Genomic DNA, 16,332 nt, shown 5'->3' on the forward strand with positions numbered 1-16,332 from the left:
GGCTGTCAGAAGACTCTTGAACTCAGGGTGGAGTTCGAGCCCCATGTTGGGTGTAGAGATTAAAGAAATAAATAAAATTGTTAAAAAAAAAAAAAGACAGGTAAAACTACACTCTAGCACTCTGTTGGCTCTGGCACGTTTATCACCCCCATTATAATCACTATAACCGAACCTTAAGACCTTATCCTGAGAAGCTGGTTAAGGTGAAGATGAAAAGAAGGAGCACTGCCACAGGCTTGGTTTCAAAATCCAACTCCAGCACCAACTGGATGTGCAACCTTAAGGACTTAATCTGATACCTTTTATTTTGTAAAATGGATATCATTTCACCAGGTAGTTGTGGACATAACCCAAAGCATGTAGAACAGTGTCATAAGTACCTATTAGGCTCCTTAGTAGGCAAGAAATACTCTTTCCCTTCACATATTGGAACTTAAAACCCTGCACTGCCCTCTGCCATCATTTTAGCCCGGTCCTCTTCAGATCCCAGCTCACCTAACTTCCTATGCGATCAATCTCCAGGACCCTCTGCTTTTTCTCCTCTTCCAACACTAGACATGTTTTCCTCAGACACACTTCTCTCGCCCCTTTCGAGAGCTTACCAGGAATCCCCATTGCCAATCACTGTCCAGCTGGGTTTCTGGTTTCTCACAGAAGCAAAGCCTGTTTCAAATTTACTTGTGGACCCTCTTTCCCCTCCCCCTTGAATAAACAATCTACTTATTTCAGAACCAATTCATGTCCTTATTCCCTTAAAAGCCACCCCAACTATTCCCACAAACTGAACTTGCTCTTAAACATTAATACAGCACTTAAAACCTGAATCACATCTAATCAGGTAAGCTCTATGCCAATGTGGGGTTTGAACTCATGACGCCAATATCAAGAGTCACATGCTCCACCGACTGAATCAGCCAGGCACCCCTACTTGGCTCTTACATATGCTTAGCTGATTACTGCTTTTGCTTTCTAAACAAAATCATAAACTGAAGGGCAGAGACCATGTCCTATTTTCCCACACCAATCTCAAAAAGAATCATGGGCCTCTTCCTAGACATGCAAAACAAAGTTGGAGTGAATGGGGAAGCATTAAAAACCCTCCAGGTGCAACACTGCAGTAGGAGAAAATGACACACCATCCTTCCAGCAGAGAAGATCTTGTCAACATTTATCTCTATCTCCTGACTAATAATGCCCTAAGACGCGATCAAGCAAGGTTTTCTTTATATAAAACAAAGCTGTTGCTTATGGTTCACAAAAAAGAAAATACTTTTTTCAGACTAGTGGATGGTCACTGCCGAAGCAAGCACTCAGCCCCCCAGCGTGGGAGCCCACCGTGCTGCCCCTGACCAGTCTGCTGTGTCCAGCTGCAGGTGGCTCTCGGCACAGTCCGGCGTTGTCAGCTGCAGAGGGACTATGACCCAATGACCGTGGCGTCTCTTTTGACGCCAGGACAGTGCTGCTTTAGTGCCCCACAGAGTTGCGTTTTTTATGTAGTTTCTTACCAAAGGTAGTTCTTGAAATTTGTGCCCCTCTGATACTCAGTTTGCTATTCTGAATTGTTTTCAGAAGTAATCATCCACCTTCAACTCCACAAATAAATGAAAACCAAGCCACACAGTTGGAAATCAAGTTTTGTTTTTATATGAACAGAAGTAGACCATCTAGAAATATTTCAGTTTATTTAAATTGTTAAGTAGAATATGAAACCGAATTTGTAGCTAGTACCAGAGAATGGACTTAACTGTTTGGTGTTTAATGAGAACAGCTTCTACACAGGATCCCAAGAGACTCACAGAAAAAGGGGCAAAGCCCTAATATTAAGCAAATAAAACTCATGTTTCAAACAGGTTATACAAAAATTGATTTATACTCCATTTCCCTTTTTTTGATATTTAGAAAGTGCAGATTTAACAAAAGGTAGCCATATCCTTTCTATGTACAATGCCGATTATAATTATGCAAACAACAAAACTGTCAGTCTGTTACCCAAAAATCCCAGTGTTTAGCTCTCAAACCTTAAGTCATTGAATTGAATAAGGATTAAAGAGGGTTAAAAAATAAAAAAGCTATTGCCACATTCCAGATAAAGGAAAGCAACACATACATTAAAATTAATCTAACAACAGTAGGTTTAACCTATAACTTTTCAAGAAGCTTAACATCATTTCATTATTATTTTTAGTGGAAAATTAGGGATTATTTGGCAATGCTGCTTTTACTAGTAAACAATGATAAAGTCAAGTGAAGGAAAAGCCTAAAAAGAACCACCAGTGAGGCATATAAAATCGTTTTTAGGGCACTATCTGAAAAATTCATGGATGTTGATAGCAGATACGTCCCTATGTTGTTGATGTGAGCCAAGAGGGCATTAAAATGCTATCCACGACACAGAAAGACTTTTCAATGGAAGCTGCTGTCCTAAACTCAGCCTCTGCTAGAAATGAATCATGCTATTCACAATTATCTCAACAAAGGTATCATCTTAGGATGCTAGCAGCGTAGCAAACTTAACTTACCCTATCCTGATGATAAGCAATGAAGCGAAACTAGAAAAATGAAGTGAAAAAAGGACAGGGTTAGAGATAGCTGGAGACCTGATCCGTACATGAAAAGCCTTTTGTTGTCCTTTTCCCAAATCCATGGTAATACAAGTTTTCCAAAGGGATATGAAGACAGGACTTAAAATTAATAATATTCTAAAGTACTTCTAATCTTAAGGTAAAGACAACTTAACACTGAAAAAGTGTTCTTCAAAGGCCAAATCTCAGTATTATTTGGCAAACATGTTAATAAATTTCACTCCTCCTTCCCACGTTTAAAAAACAAATTAAAAAAGCCAAACAAACAAACAAAAGAAAACAAAACTTTTACTGGGCTACCAAACTGCTAGAGGAGTTGCCAAAATGGAGACTATTCAAATTTAGGCTAAGAGATTTATTCTAGGAAAGTGAATAGGCTATACACCTAATTAGAAAGACAAACCACAACACCCTCCAAACACTAGTGCATGCAATTAACTCTTCCATTTCATAAACTCAATGGATAGAAAGGGAACAGAGAGGGAAGAGGAGCATGAAGTAAAAGAGCTAATGAAGGAATCTGGAGCAGAAGTTTTAGGGGAGAGAGAAAATGAGGGGAAGACATTTGATAGTAGTAGGCAGTTAGAATTTATCTTTTAGTTTGCTTAGCAAGTTAAATCAGTACTTTATGTTAAACTTGAAAAAACCTACTAGTTTGCCCCTTTCATTTTTAAATAACGCAGACCATGGGGGTGGGGGTGGGGGAGCAAATAAAGCAGCATGCAGGAAGACAGACCGAGGAGAGAGCGGCCAAATAGAAGACCCGGTGGCAGGAACAGTTTTAAATATCAAGGCCACTTAAAATTAAGACTCAGCAAACCAAAGCTATCATTTCTGCATTACCCTTTGTCCTCAATTAACTACTTTGAAAATTACAGCCAAGCAAACCACAAACATTTTAACGGTGTATGTTTTGATGATATGTATGTCTCCTGCACATGCTTCCACCAAAACAAAAAACAAAACAAAACAAAACAAGGAAAAACCAAAGAAGTTCCTTTCCACATAAGGCACAGGACAAAATTAATCCCATTTACATAGTCAAGGCGAAAATGAGTGTTTTCCTGGCTTTTGTTTCTTTTGCTATCACATGTCTATAGATTATAGGGACTCAAGCACATTATCCATGACAGAAAATTCCACTGTTGTACAAAATAAAATTGTTAATTCTAACTTTTATTCTTATACAATTTGCAGAATAGAGTTGAAATGATTGCTATAGGTTTTAATGTTGAGAAGAAGAACTGGACTATAATACAACTGAAATGCAGTGGTGAGCTGAGCAAGTACATTTAAAAATGAAGTCACAGACATGATTTTTCTATACATTTTTTTTTTTGTTTGAAGAAAATTATAAAGTCAGCAAGCAGTCACAGATGAAAGAACAAATAAAATAGGTGGACTGGATAATTAAGATGAGGAACAAAAATCTCTGCTCAGAGTTACAAATGGACAGAGTGGTTGGTTCATTCTGCAGCAGGAGGCGAGAACAGGGCGGCGGGGCAGCTGACGGAGCGGGCGAGCGCTCAGCAGCACTTGCTCTTCCAGCCTGGCACGCCGCCTCCACTGCTGATATCTACATTCTCACTGTTGGGCTCTTTTACAGGGGTCTGGAACACACACACAAGAAAGTAACCCATGAATAAACACTGCTGTGAATAAAATCAAGATTCAACACAAATATTCTCATAAATGTAACAAAATGTAATTACAGTCACATAATTACTCTCCCATGCAAAACGTGAAGATTTGGCAGCTTTGTTTCTGATCTACATTTTGCCTGCTTACTTCAAGCTGTGATGTCTAGAGGCCTCTTGGCATCCTTTTAATAAAGCTTCCAATATCCTTTCTGCTCTTGTCTACACGAGGTTTTTCCTTAGCCCTGAGCCCTGAGTATTTAGGACTTAAAAAGCATTATCAGGCATATGTATAAAACCAATGTTGGCTCAAGTCTAAACTCAGAGAAGTGAAATAGCCCTTTTTTGTCTAGTTCCTTGCCTTTTGAGACTGAAGCTTGTAATACTCTACCATAACTTTAAAAAGGCAGTCTCGGGGCGCCTGGGTGGCTTAGTCGGTTAAGCGTCCGACTTTCGCTTAGGTCATGATCTCGCGGTTCGTGGGTTCCAGCCCCGCGTCAGGCTCTGTGCTGACTGCCNCAGTCTCATCAATGATATGCTAACAGTAAGTGGAAAATGGGTGGGGCAAAACACAAAGTTATAGAATTCATCTTAAAAATGGACATAGAAAAAAATCAAAAGGAGAGATATCAAATGTTAACAGTAGTAACCCTTAGGTGGTAGGGTTATGAGTGACTTTATTTTCTTCTATGAATAATCCTGTATTTCTCCAATATCCTAAATAGTACTTTTAAAATCATAAGAATATCCTGTTTTCAATGGACAGCCTACACTGTATGAAAGGAACATTTTTTTAAGAAACAGCTTACACAACTTTATTTTTTTTAATGTTTACTTTTGAGAGAGAGACACAGCATGAGCAGGGGAGAGGGAGAGAGGGAGAGCGAAACACAGAATCTGAAGCAGGCTCCAGGCTCTGAGCTGTCAGCACTGAGCCTGACGCAGGACTAGAACTCACAAACTACAAGATCATTACCTGAGCCCAAGTCCGACACTTAACCAATTGAGTCACCAAATCTTACCTGTGCTTAGTATATAACATGAAACTATCAGATCAAAATATAGACCATAATACCCCCACAGAAAGCTCCCTTGTATCCCTTTCTAGCCAGTACTATCCTACTAAAGGTAACCAGTACTCTCATTTCTGTCACCAGATATTAGTTTCTTTCTGTTCTTGATCTTCTACTACATGGAACCATGTTTTATATATTCTTTTATGAATGACTCCCTTTACTCGTATCAGTCAGGGAAATTTATCCAAGCCATTTTGTGTATTAACAGCTGGTCATGAATGAAAATGTAAAAAGCTAGGATGTAACTGGAAATATATTCTCTCCTAGAAACAATAGAAAGTTAAGGTAACCCAGGGGGGAGGAAACTTAAAATATTTTAAAGTCCTGTAGCCCAAGAGAAGGCTGCTTAACTTACACCGAGGTGAAATTTCAACTTGCACTTTGAGGTCACCTACCTATTCTCACTGCTTTATGGGATTCTTCTGGATGTTACAAGTTTTGCATTAAAAAAATCTTTTTTTTTTTTTTTTAATGTTTTATTTATTTCTGAGAGAGAGAGACAGCGTGAGCAGGGGAGGGTCAGAGAGAGTGGGAGATACAGAATCTGAAACAGGCTCTGGTCTCTGAGCTAGCTGTCAGCACAGAGCCTGACGTGGGCCTCGAACCCACCAACTGTGAGATCATGACCTGAGCTTAAGTCGGATGCTTAACCGACTGAACCACACAGCGCCCCTTAAAAAAATCTTTATGAGTTTTCTTGAACAACTAACTTTACTCCTATTGCAGATCTTAAGAAAAATGAACAGAAGAGAATGAGGCCAGTCAGCATCTCACCCACAGCAGAAGAATATGGCTGCACAGGAAATACTCTTTCCCAAAACTTCCAGGTGTGGGTCAATTAAAAGTACATGGGTGCTTAAAAACAAACAAACATGGGTGCATGTAACCAGGGAGGCCACTATATTTGTTCACTTAGCACTTGACTCATAGTCCATTCCTCCACAATTTAACTTAGAGCCTTGAAAGAGACTCCCTAAAAATGGGAATTATCTCATGCAGAGCAAAAACATTTAGAGCCAAAAGCTCTGATTAATACAAAACAAAAACAAAAGTTTATGAAGTACAACTCTAAGCCGTTCCTAGTCAAGAATAAGAGAAAGGCCAGTAACTACATTTAAAAAGTGAGCAAAAGTGGGGCGCCTGGGTGGCTTAGTCGGTTAAGCGTCCGACTTTCACCTAGGTCATGATCTCGCGGTTTGTGGGTTCGAGCCCCACGTCGGGCTCTGTGCTGACTGCCAGCTCGGAGCCTGGAGCCTGTTTCAGAGTCTGTCGCTCCCTCTCTCTGACCCACCCCGGCTCACGCTCTCTCTCTCTCTCTCTCTCTCCTAGAAATAAATAAAACATTTAAAAAAATATAAATAAATAAATAAATAAATAAAAAGTGAGCAAAAGAATAAAACAAATTTACAGAAAAGGAAATACAAAAGTGATTCTTAAACAGATCTTTAAAAAAATGCTCACCTCACTCGTAAGAGAGCTGCAAATTAAATCTACCTTTTTTTTTTTTTAAACCTGTCAGGTAGGGAAAGACCTACAAGTCTTACAGTCCACAATGTGGTCACAGTGTGAGTAAACAGACTTCCTCACGCAGTGCTAGCAGGGGTGTAAGTGGGTGTGACCCTCAGGACAGTGCAGGGCAACATGTATCAGAATTCTAAACACATATATATTTTTTCTCTTTGGCCACTTATAGGAATCTGTCCTTTGATTTTGCACATAATCACGTACTTGCAAAATGATTTAAATACAGGATTATTCACTGCAATACAATTTATGAGATCATAAGGTTGAAAATCACCTGAATGTCCCTGAGAAAACCTGTTTAATTATGACCTATCAACTCAAGGGAGTAGCAATTATTTAAAAAGTGGCTTTTACATATATATTTAAAGTGCCAGTGTATGTTGCCTTACTTGTTTAAAAAAGAGAGAGTGAATAAAAATATATTCATATTAACTCCTATATTAATAAGAAGTGAAACTGGTTACCTATAGGGGAGAAATGAGGAGTTGAGGGAACGTAGTGGGAAACTTCTCTGCACATTTACTCTTTATTTTAAATGTTTGAACCATGCGAATGAATTACCTATTCAAATAATTAAGTTAAAAAATGGTTTAAATTGCTTTCATTCTAAAATTTACTTCTCGGGATGCCTGGGTGGCTCAGTTGGTTAAGCATCCAACTTCGGCTCAGTTCATGATCTCATGGTTGGTGGGTTCGAGCCCCGCGTCGGGCTCTGTGCTGACAGCTAGCTCAGAGCCTGGAGCCTGTCTTCAGATTCTGTGTCTCCTTCTCTCTCTCTGACCCTCCCCTGCTCATGCTGTCTCTTTCTCTCAAAAATAAATAAAACATAAAAAATAAAAGAAAATAAAGTTAACTTCTCTTTTACCACCTCAGTAGAGAAATCATGGCACAGAAAGTTGCTAGTCAGGCATCGCTCCTGTATTTGCCATACTCCAATGTAAAACAAGTTTATGTTTGATGTTTTAACTCATACCCTGACCACAACGAAAAGCATTACGTATGTGCATAGGAAAAAAATGCAACCTCACATCTGGGCCTGCCTACATTGGAAAGACTCCAGGCGGAGATCTTCTTTTTGGTGTATCCATGCGTTTGAACCATTAATATGAGAACAAGGAAGATCTATCTCATGGGGAAACAGATTATAAGATTATATAGGCATTATTATTACTACTTTTGAATGCCAAGATTAGTGAGAAGTTGAGGGCTACAGTATGGACAGAAAGGAATCAGAAATAATGGAGAAAACAAAAAAATCCAGAAAGAGAAAGAACACAAAAGATAAGAATTATTTCAACAAGTGTTATGGTAAATCTTATGGGTACTGGAATAATTTTTCACTGTGATCCACCAAACTCTGAAATACAAAGTATATCACTAATTTAAAAAGCATTTTTTGGGGTGCCTGGGTGGCTCAGTCAGTTTAGTATCTGTTTTCAGCTCAAATCATGATCTCCGAGTTGATGAGTCTGAGCCCCACAACAGGCTCTGTGCTGACAGCTCAGAGCCTGGAACCCGCTTTGGATTTTTTGTCTCCCTTGCTCTCTGCCCCTCCCCCACTCACACTGTTTCTTTCTCTCAAAAATAAACATTAAAAAAATTTCTGTTTAAGTATTTTTCTATTCCTGTTATTCCCTTCATTTAACTACAAATGCAAACATTCTGGAGCCCCTGGGTGGCTCAGTCGGTTAAGTGCCTGACTCTGGATTTCGGCTCAGGTAAGGATCTCCACTCAGATAAGGATCTCCTGGTTTGTGAGCTTGAGCCCTGCACTGGGCTCTGTGCTGACACTGCGGAGCCTGCTTGGGATTCTCTCTTCCCCCACCCTCCCTGCCCCTTCAGCACTTGTGCTTTCTCTTTCTCCAAATAAACTTAAAAAAAAAAAAAAAAAAAAAAAAGTAAAAACATTTTTCCTTGTCTACCTAGTCCTTTACTTTCATAACTAGTTTTTCTTATTTTTTATTTTTTATTTTTGATGCTACTATAAATGGAATTATAGCTTTAACTTCATTTTTGTTAGTTTGTTTTACAGTCACTGAACAGCAATAACTGATGACTTTTTTCCAGTTTGAGCACACAATTATTAGAGTTAACAGATAACTACATTTCACTATATTCAAATTAAGTTGTTTGATTTCTCTGAAATTTCACTAGATTTGTATTTGAGATACCATTTCTATTACAGCTTATGTTATACATACATTTATGTTATACATAAATTTCAGGGTTGGTTTTTTGAAAAAAATACTGTTATTTCAATTATAAAAATAGAAAGGTTACCAAAAGTAATTAAATGTTCTCCTATACAATGCCTACTTCTCCAATAGGATTTGTGTCAGATTTGTTCTGTTTTTATGTGCATTTAAATGTACTATAGATTGAATAGAGAACTCAGGATTCATAACCAAATCTGTGTACTGCATCTTGCCATCTGAGGAAAAATATGAAAATCAGATTTCCCAATTTTGCTACAAGTTACTTATAGTGGTAAGTTTCACAAATTAAACCCAGAAACTAACCCTGAGATAAAATGAAATCCCTGAGATTAAATTTTATCAATTTTTAAAACATCACAGATAGAAATGATTGGCTAAAAGAAATATAGAGATGGATTTACTATATTTATTCAGTACATAACAGATACATGCCCTTTATGGGCACATCTGAGAAATGACTATATAGAAGAAAGTGATTCTGTAGAAATCACTATTATCTTAAATTTTAAGAAATTACCTATGGAAATGCAAAAAATGTGTAAGAGAAAGGAGTCCAAAAGTAAACAAAAGAGCCACAGCACCACAGACTAGACAAAAAGCTGAAAAAAGAAGCGTAAAATTAGGGACTGGAGAGTCAGTGTGGGAGCTCAGCACACTGTCACCGCCGACCACATGCTACAGATTTCTAGTGGCTCTCCATTCTCCCCAGGTCCTACTTCACTTTGGAGGGTTAGATGTTGGTGATAGGTGAGCATTTAGGAACAATACCACCCAAATCTAATTTCTGCATGTTAATCTAGTACTTCAAAAAAGACTAAATGTTCATTTGTGACACTGGCACATTAGAAGTAAAAATACAATCTTACCTTTCGAAGGATATCTTCAGCTAATGTGAGAAAAGCCTTTTCGATGTTTATATTTGCTTTTGCACTAGTCTCAAAAAATCTAATACCATGCTCCCTTGCAATCTAAAACAGAAGCAAAATGTCATCATAAAATTATCAAGCATAGGTTGCTGACGTTAGTATCCTGGAAGAAAAATATATTATTCTAAAGGCAGCAGTCTCTACTAGGTCATATAAAACAAAGTATTTCAATGGGTCAAGATTCAAATGGTCACGTTCTTTCAAAAATAAATGAGTAAACAAAAATAATAAAAGAATCCTCTTCTCACTTTAAGAGCTTACTTCATATAGTCTAAGTGAGGTGCTTAAAGTCTTAGTTTAAATAAGGTTAACAATACTACTACCATCACAGGTTTGATTCTCCCATACTTGTTAGACAGGCACTGAAAAAATTCTAAACTACTGTTTCCCACGGCAACTATAAAACACTGTAAATAGCTCAGCAGCCTCCATTACCAGTACAAACCAATGTAATGCAATCCATCTTCACAAAGAAAGCGTATTAGTTTCATTCAGAGCTTTTTACCTGTTCTCCTTTTCCTTTAGGTACAACTCTTTTATCATCCATATCACATTTGTTTCCTAGTAACATTCTTTCCACATCTTCATTGGCATGCTACGATGGAAAAAAATTAATTTATACACTACCATGAATTATAGCTTAGTATTTTCTAAAAATGACCTTATTTTTCTCAATCTTCAGTGTCATTTTTATAATCTGAAAGTTTTAAAGCAATCACCTTGAAATCAATCCCATACTAAAAGCCTACAAATATTCATAAATTACTTAGAAAAGGAAATACAATCCCTAATATCACTGTCAGATATTATTTTCCCCCAATAGGAGGCTGTGTAGTTTCTAATATATTCTCACCAAAAGGAAAGATATAGGCAAAAGATCTGAACCTGGAATCTCATATGCATAACCTAAATCCAAGCTGGATGATGGTTTTGGAGAATATGTATTACCCTGTAGAAGCCTTAATTAAAAATTCTACAGAGCCCTTAAAATCTCAAAAAGCTATACTGCTAGGGCGCCTGTGTGGCTCAGTCACTCTTGATTTCAGCTCAGGTCATGATCTCACGATTTGGGAGATTGAGCCCCACTCTGGGCTCTGTGCTGACAGCACAGAGACTGCTTGGGATATTCTCTCTCTCCCTCCTTGCCCCTCCCCTACTTGTGCAAGTGCTTACTCACGGGTGCGTGCTCTCACATTCTCTCTCTCGCAAAATAAACAACAAAAAAGTTATGCTGCTAGAACACAAGAGGATCCCATGCAGAAAAATCAGTTAAAAACAAATGTTTGCTCCACTGAAATCCTAATAACATCTTTTGCACAAACAGAAAAACCCATCCCTAAAATCATATGTAATCTCGAGGGACACTAAACAGCCAAAAATGATCTTGAAAAAGAAGTACCAAGTCGGAAGATTCATACTTACTCCCTGATTTCAAAACTAACTACAAAGCTACAATAATCAAAATAGCGTGCTACTGGCATAAAAAATATACACAAATAAAACAGAATACAGAGCCAAGAAATAATCCCTTACATGCATGACCAAATGATTTGACAAGAGTCCCAAGCCCATTCAATGGGGGGAAGAGTCTTTTCAACAAATAGCGCTGGGCACACCAAATATCAATAAGCAAAAGGATGAAGTTGGACCCCAAATTGCACTATATACAAAACTAAATTCAAAGTGGATAAGACCAAAAACTATAAAACTCATAAAATATAGGGGGAAAGTTTTATGGCATTGGATTTGTTAATGGTTTCTTGGCTATGACACCAAAAGTACAGATAACAAAAGAAAAAATAGGCAAATCATATTTCATCAAAATTAAAAACTTTTGGGGCGCCTGGGTGGCTTAGTCGGTTAAGCATCCGACTTTCGCTTAGGTCATGATCTCGCGGTTCGTGGGTTCGAGCCCTGCGTCGGGCTCTATGCTGACTGCCAGCTCAGAGCCTGGAGCCTGTTTCAGTCTGTGACTCCCTCTCTCTCTGACCCTCCCCTGCTCACGCTGTCTCTCTCTCTCTCTCTCTTAGAAATAATAAATTAAAAAAAAAATTAAAAAAAAAAATTAAAAACTTTTGTGTGTCAAAGGTCACTACCAGACTGAAAAGGCAACCAACCCCTGGAATACAAAAAACATTTGCAAATCGTCTATCTTTGGCACAACACACCTTTCCCTGAATGTCTCTGCAGCCAAGGTATAGGTTCTCTAGATAACAAAAGTAATTTGACATTTGTCTTAAATTTAAATACATAACATTCTTTGAACTAGCCCCATTCTTTTCTGGATAACTTTTACTCCTTTCTTCAGGTCTTAGCTTAAAATGTCATTCCTCATATCAAGAGAGTCTGGCTCTTCTGGGTCCCTTGCATGTCCTTATGAATTCTAAGATCAGCCTGTCAATTTCTGCCAGTCCCCTTACCCCCAAGAAAGTAGCTAAGGTTTCTACAGGAATTGCACTGGAGCTGCAGATCACTTTGTCCAGTGCTATCTTAACAGTATGACGTCTTCCAATTCGTAAACACGAGGTATCTTTCCAATTACTTAGATCTTCTTTAATTTCTTTTAACATTTTTTCAGTAGGCCTTTGGTTAAATTTTTCATAACTAGTTTTTCCTCTTTATTTTTTAAATTAATTGCCTCTTTATTTTCTAAATTAATTGTTTTTCTTCTTTTGATGCTACTGTAAATGGAATTATATCCTTAACTTCATTTTTGGATTATTCACTGCTAATGGATTTCTGTATACTCATCTTATTTCTGCCACGCTTACTGAACTTATCAGTTCTAACAGTTTAGTTTTTTGGTGTACATGTGTGGATTCCTTAGGATTTTCTATATACAAAATCTCATTATTTACAAATGATTTTACTTCACAATCTGGGTGCCCCCCTTTTGTTCTCTGCCTAATTGCCCTGGCTAGAATGCCCACTACAATCAAGAACATAGGTGGCATACTTCTCATTCTTGACTATAAGGGGCAGGGATGATGTTGGCTGTGGGATTTTCACAAATGCCTTTTATTAAGCTAAGGATTTTCTCTTCTATTTCTAGTTTATGAAGTGCTTTTATCACGTAAGGGTGTAGATTTTGTCAATTTTTTTTTCTGTGTCTGTTGGCATGATAATATGGCTTTTGCCTATAATCAATACAGTATATTAAATTGATTTCTTTTTTAATTTTATTTTATTTTGAGAAAGAGAGTGGGGGGGGTGGGAGAGAAAGAAAATCCCAAGCAGGCTCCTCATTGTCAGCATAGAGATCGACAAGAGGCTTGAATTCACAAACTAAACCATGAGATCATGACCTGAGCCAAAGTCAGATGCTTAAACCAACTGAGCCACCCAGATGCCCCTATACTGATTGATTTCTTAAATTAAACCATTCTTGCATTCCTAGGTTAAGTTCCTCTTGATCATGATATATAATCCTTTAAAAAATGTTGGATTTGGGTGCCCCACGTCGGGCTCTGTGCTCAGAGCCTGGAACCTACTTCAGATTCTGTGTTTAACTCTCTTTTTCTCTCTCCGCCCCTCCCCTGCTCATGCTCTATATCTCTATCTCACACAAAAATAAACACAAAAAGAAAACCCAAGCTAGTTTCTTTAAAATAAATAATAAATAAATAAAAATGTTTGATCAGTTCAGCTTCTTTTCATTTAGGTAAAGCTTTAATTTCTATAACAAAGTGAATTATTAGGCGGCACCAATCACAGGGTTCAATCTCAAGAACTGAGAGACCATGACCTGAGCTGAAATCAAAAGCCTCAAGAGTCGGATGCTTAACAGACTGAGCCATCCAGGCGCTCCCACCAGTACCTAATGTCTTATATGTCATATAATAAAAAACATATTTGGTCTTTCTTCCCTGTTTATTCCTCATTTCCTGAGTGACAGATTGTCTTTTGTTGTTCATAACAGAGCCCTTTCTGCTTATCTAAGTTTATGCTAATGAAGGACTAGGGTAGAGGGTGGCCTACAGAGTTTCACAATGGGAGCTGATCAGCAGAGGAACCAAACATGTGATTAAAGAATGGAACTTTCAGCCACTCTCTTACCTCCCATGAGGTGAAGGGGCTGGAGATTAAGTTCAATCACCAGAGGTCAATGATTTAAGCAACCCTGCCTAAGCAGTAAAACCTGGATTGAACTCTGAAACAATGAAGTCAGGGGACCTTCCAGGTTGAACAGATCAAAATGCCCAGAGGGTAACTGTCCAGAGATAGCCTGGAAGCGGTGTTCCCCACCCTCAATGCCTTGCCTATGCATCACTTCCATTTAGCTGTTCCTGTACTGTATTCTTTACAATAAAATATTAAATGTAAATATAGCACTTTCCTGAGTTCTATAAGTTACTCTAGCCAACTACTGAACCAAAAGTGGGGCCTGGGAGCCCTCAAATTTGTAGCCAAGTCAGAGAGAAGTGAGGCTTGCCTAGGGGACCCAGGACTTAACATTTGAAGGAAGGGCAGTCTTGTGGGACTGAGTCCTTAAACTAGTGGAGTCAGAATGGCACTGAACTGTAGGATATCCAGTTCATGTCACAGAATTCAGAAAACTGGTGGTTTTTAGAACAACACAGTCTCTTTATAAATTGCTCCTACTACACATGCTACTTGGCTGAATCATAAAATAAAGGCTAAAGAAAATTTAAAATGGAGCCTTTTTGTTTCAAAAATTAGTGAACTGTTAACTGATTATTAAATACTAACAGGCTTCTCTTTGAAAATTTATTGTAGCAATGGAAAAGTTAGTAATGAGCTGTTAGTACTGCTACCATTGAAGAAATCATGATCTTCTGTCTAATATTGGCTTGGGCCTTGATCTTCATGTACCTAGCCAAAAATGCTTTAAAGACTTATCAGTCTTAATGAAACTCAAAAGTCTAGAAGGCAGCAGTAAGACATGAAAAATAATTTCAACAAGTAGCTATTTATGTTGCATCACGGCAGTAGACAGGCTTTGACACATATTTTACCTTATAAAAACTGACACCATCACATGCAATGATACGGCACTCTTTTCTTGGTTAGGTGTTTAACACATTACTACTCTGTTTCTCTCCAAATGTCTAGAAGTGATATGACATTTCTGTTGTTTTAAAATTATTACTGGAAAAGGTAGTAATTCATTCATTTATTCAATAAAAATTCACTAAGAAAGAATTCATTTAAAGAGAGGTGTGTAAAACCACTGGTAGCTTCTACGTGGGGCCATCTTAGAAGATGGCTGTATAGAGGTTTTGGGTAAGTTAGTAATTACCTTGGATAGGGTTCTAGACAGACCCAAAACTTTAAGAAAAACCTAGGCAAAATATAAGATTAGCTTTTAAAAAGGAGAAATGACTCAATGATAGTACAGTATATACTAAACATCAATTAGAATATTTATTCTTAACACAAAAATGTGTCTTTATAAAGGGTTATACAATTTCTAGGTCTTACCTCATCTATGTTTCTAAGCCATTTGCTGATGTTTTCAAAACTTTTACCATTGGTGATGTCATATACTAGCATGATACCCATCGCTCCTCTGTAGTAGGAGGTTGTGATGGTGTGAAATCGTTCCTGGCCTGCTGTATCCCTGAAATAAACAGCAATAATTTATATTGAACATTTTGATATTACTACATTCTAGAAAAAGGGCAAAACAGTAAAATGGTTTGGTAAGAGAAACATGAAAATCCACTATATGCGATAAAGCAAAACTGAACCACTCATTTAATTCTTAAATGGTAAATAATTCTGATTTATTCATAAGTATATATATATACACATATATATGTATATGTATAACTTTTTTAGTCAAAGAATATAATGAGCTACCTATACTGGAGGAAAATTTGAAAGGGAAAAACAGTAGAAGAATGACATGTAAAACTCTTGAGAAGTTATTTTAAAATGAACACCAGCAAGAGTAATAAAAACTCTTAATATCCCGTTTTATTCAGTGATCCAGTTCCATATGTAATACAAAAAGCATGTGGGATGTTTAAAACATTAACAGCCTACACCGTAGTACAGCCACATTTACCCACTTAGAATCATCTACAAAATGCTGTATAGATAACTTCATTTTTAAGTAACAAGATAGAAATACATAAATAGTATTTTTCAATTCCTTCATGCCAAAGATCTAAGATCTGCATTTTGCTCCTGTAATTTCCCCCTATTTGCATCACCTATTTCTTCCTTTTACAGATCATTCTCATCAGCTTACGTATATGTTTTAGTATCTCCTATCTTTTTTTTTATGTTAAAAATATTTAAGAGAGGGAGGGAGGCAGGCAGAGGCTGAGCAGGGGAAGGGGAGAGGGAGAGAGAGAGGAAGGGGTGGAGGGAGAGGGAGGGAGGGGGGAGAGGGAGAGGGAGAG

At 37.7% G+C, this 16,332-nt stretch overlaps 1 protein-coding gene across 1 annotated transcript in view; it reads right to left on the reverse strand.

Annotated features, from left to right (window-relative positions):
- Positions 1-1,665: 1,665 nt before the first annotated feature.
- Positions 1,666-16,332, reverse strand: part of RAB10 (RAB10, member RAS oncogene family) — an 81,590-nt gene continuing 66,923 nt past the window's right edge. The window contains exons 3-6 of the mRNA XM_077774067.1: positions 15,404-15,542; positions 10,467-10,556; positions 9,902-10,003; positions 1,666-4,192 (exon numbers count right to left, since the gene is read on the reverse strand). Of these exons, the coding sequence (XP_077630193.1) occupies positions 4,109-4,192; positions 9,902-10,003; positions 10,467-10,556; positions 15,404-15,542 (415 nt within the window). The 3' untranslated portion in view covers positions 1,666-4,108. The remainder of the gene's footprint in view (positions 4,193-9,901; positions 10,004-10,466; positions 10,557-15,403; positions 15,543-16,332) is intronic.

This window comes from Crocuta crocuta, unplaced genomic scaffold, assembly GCF_008692635.1.
Source record: "Crocuta crocuta isolate KB4526 unplaced genomic scaffold, BGI_CrCroc_1.0 scaffold246, whole genome shotgun sequence".
Lineage (NCBI taxonomy): Eukaryota > Metazoa > Chordata > Mammalia > Carnivora > Hyaenidae > Crocuta > Crocuta crocuta.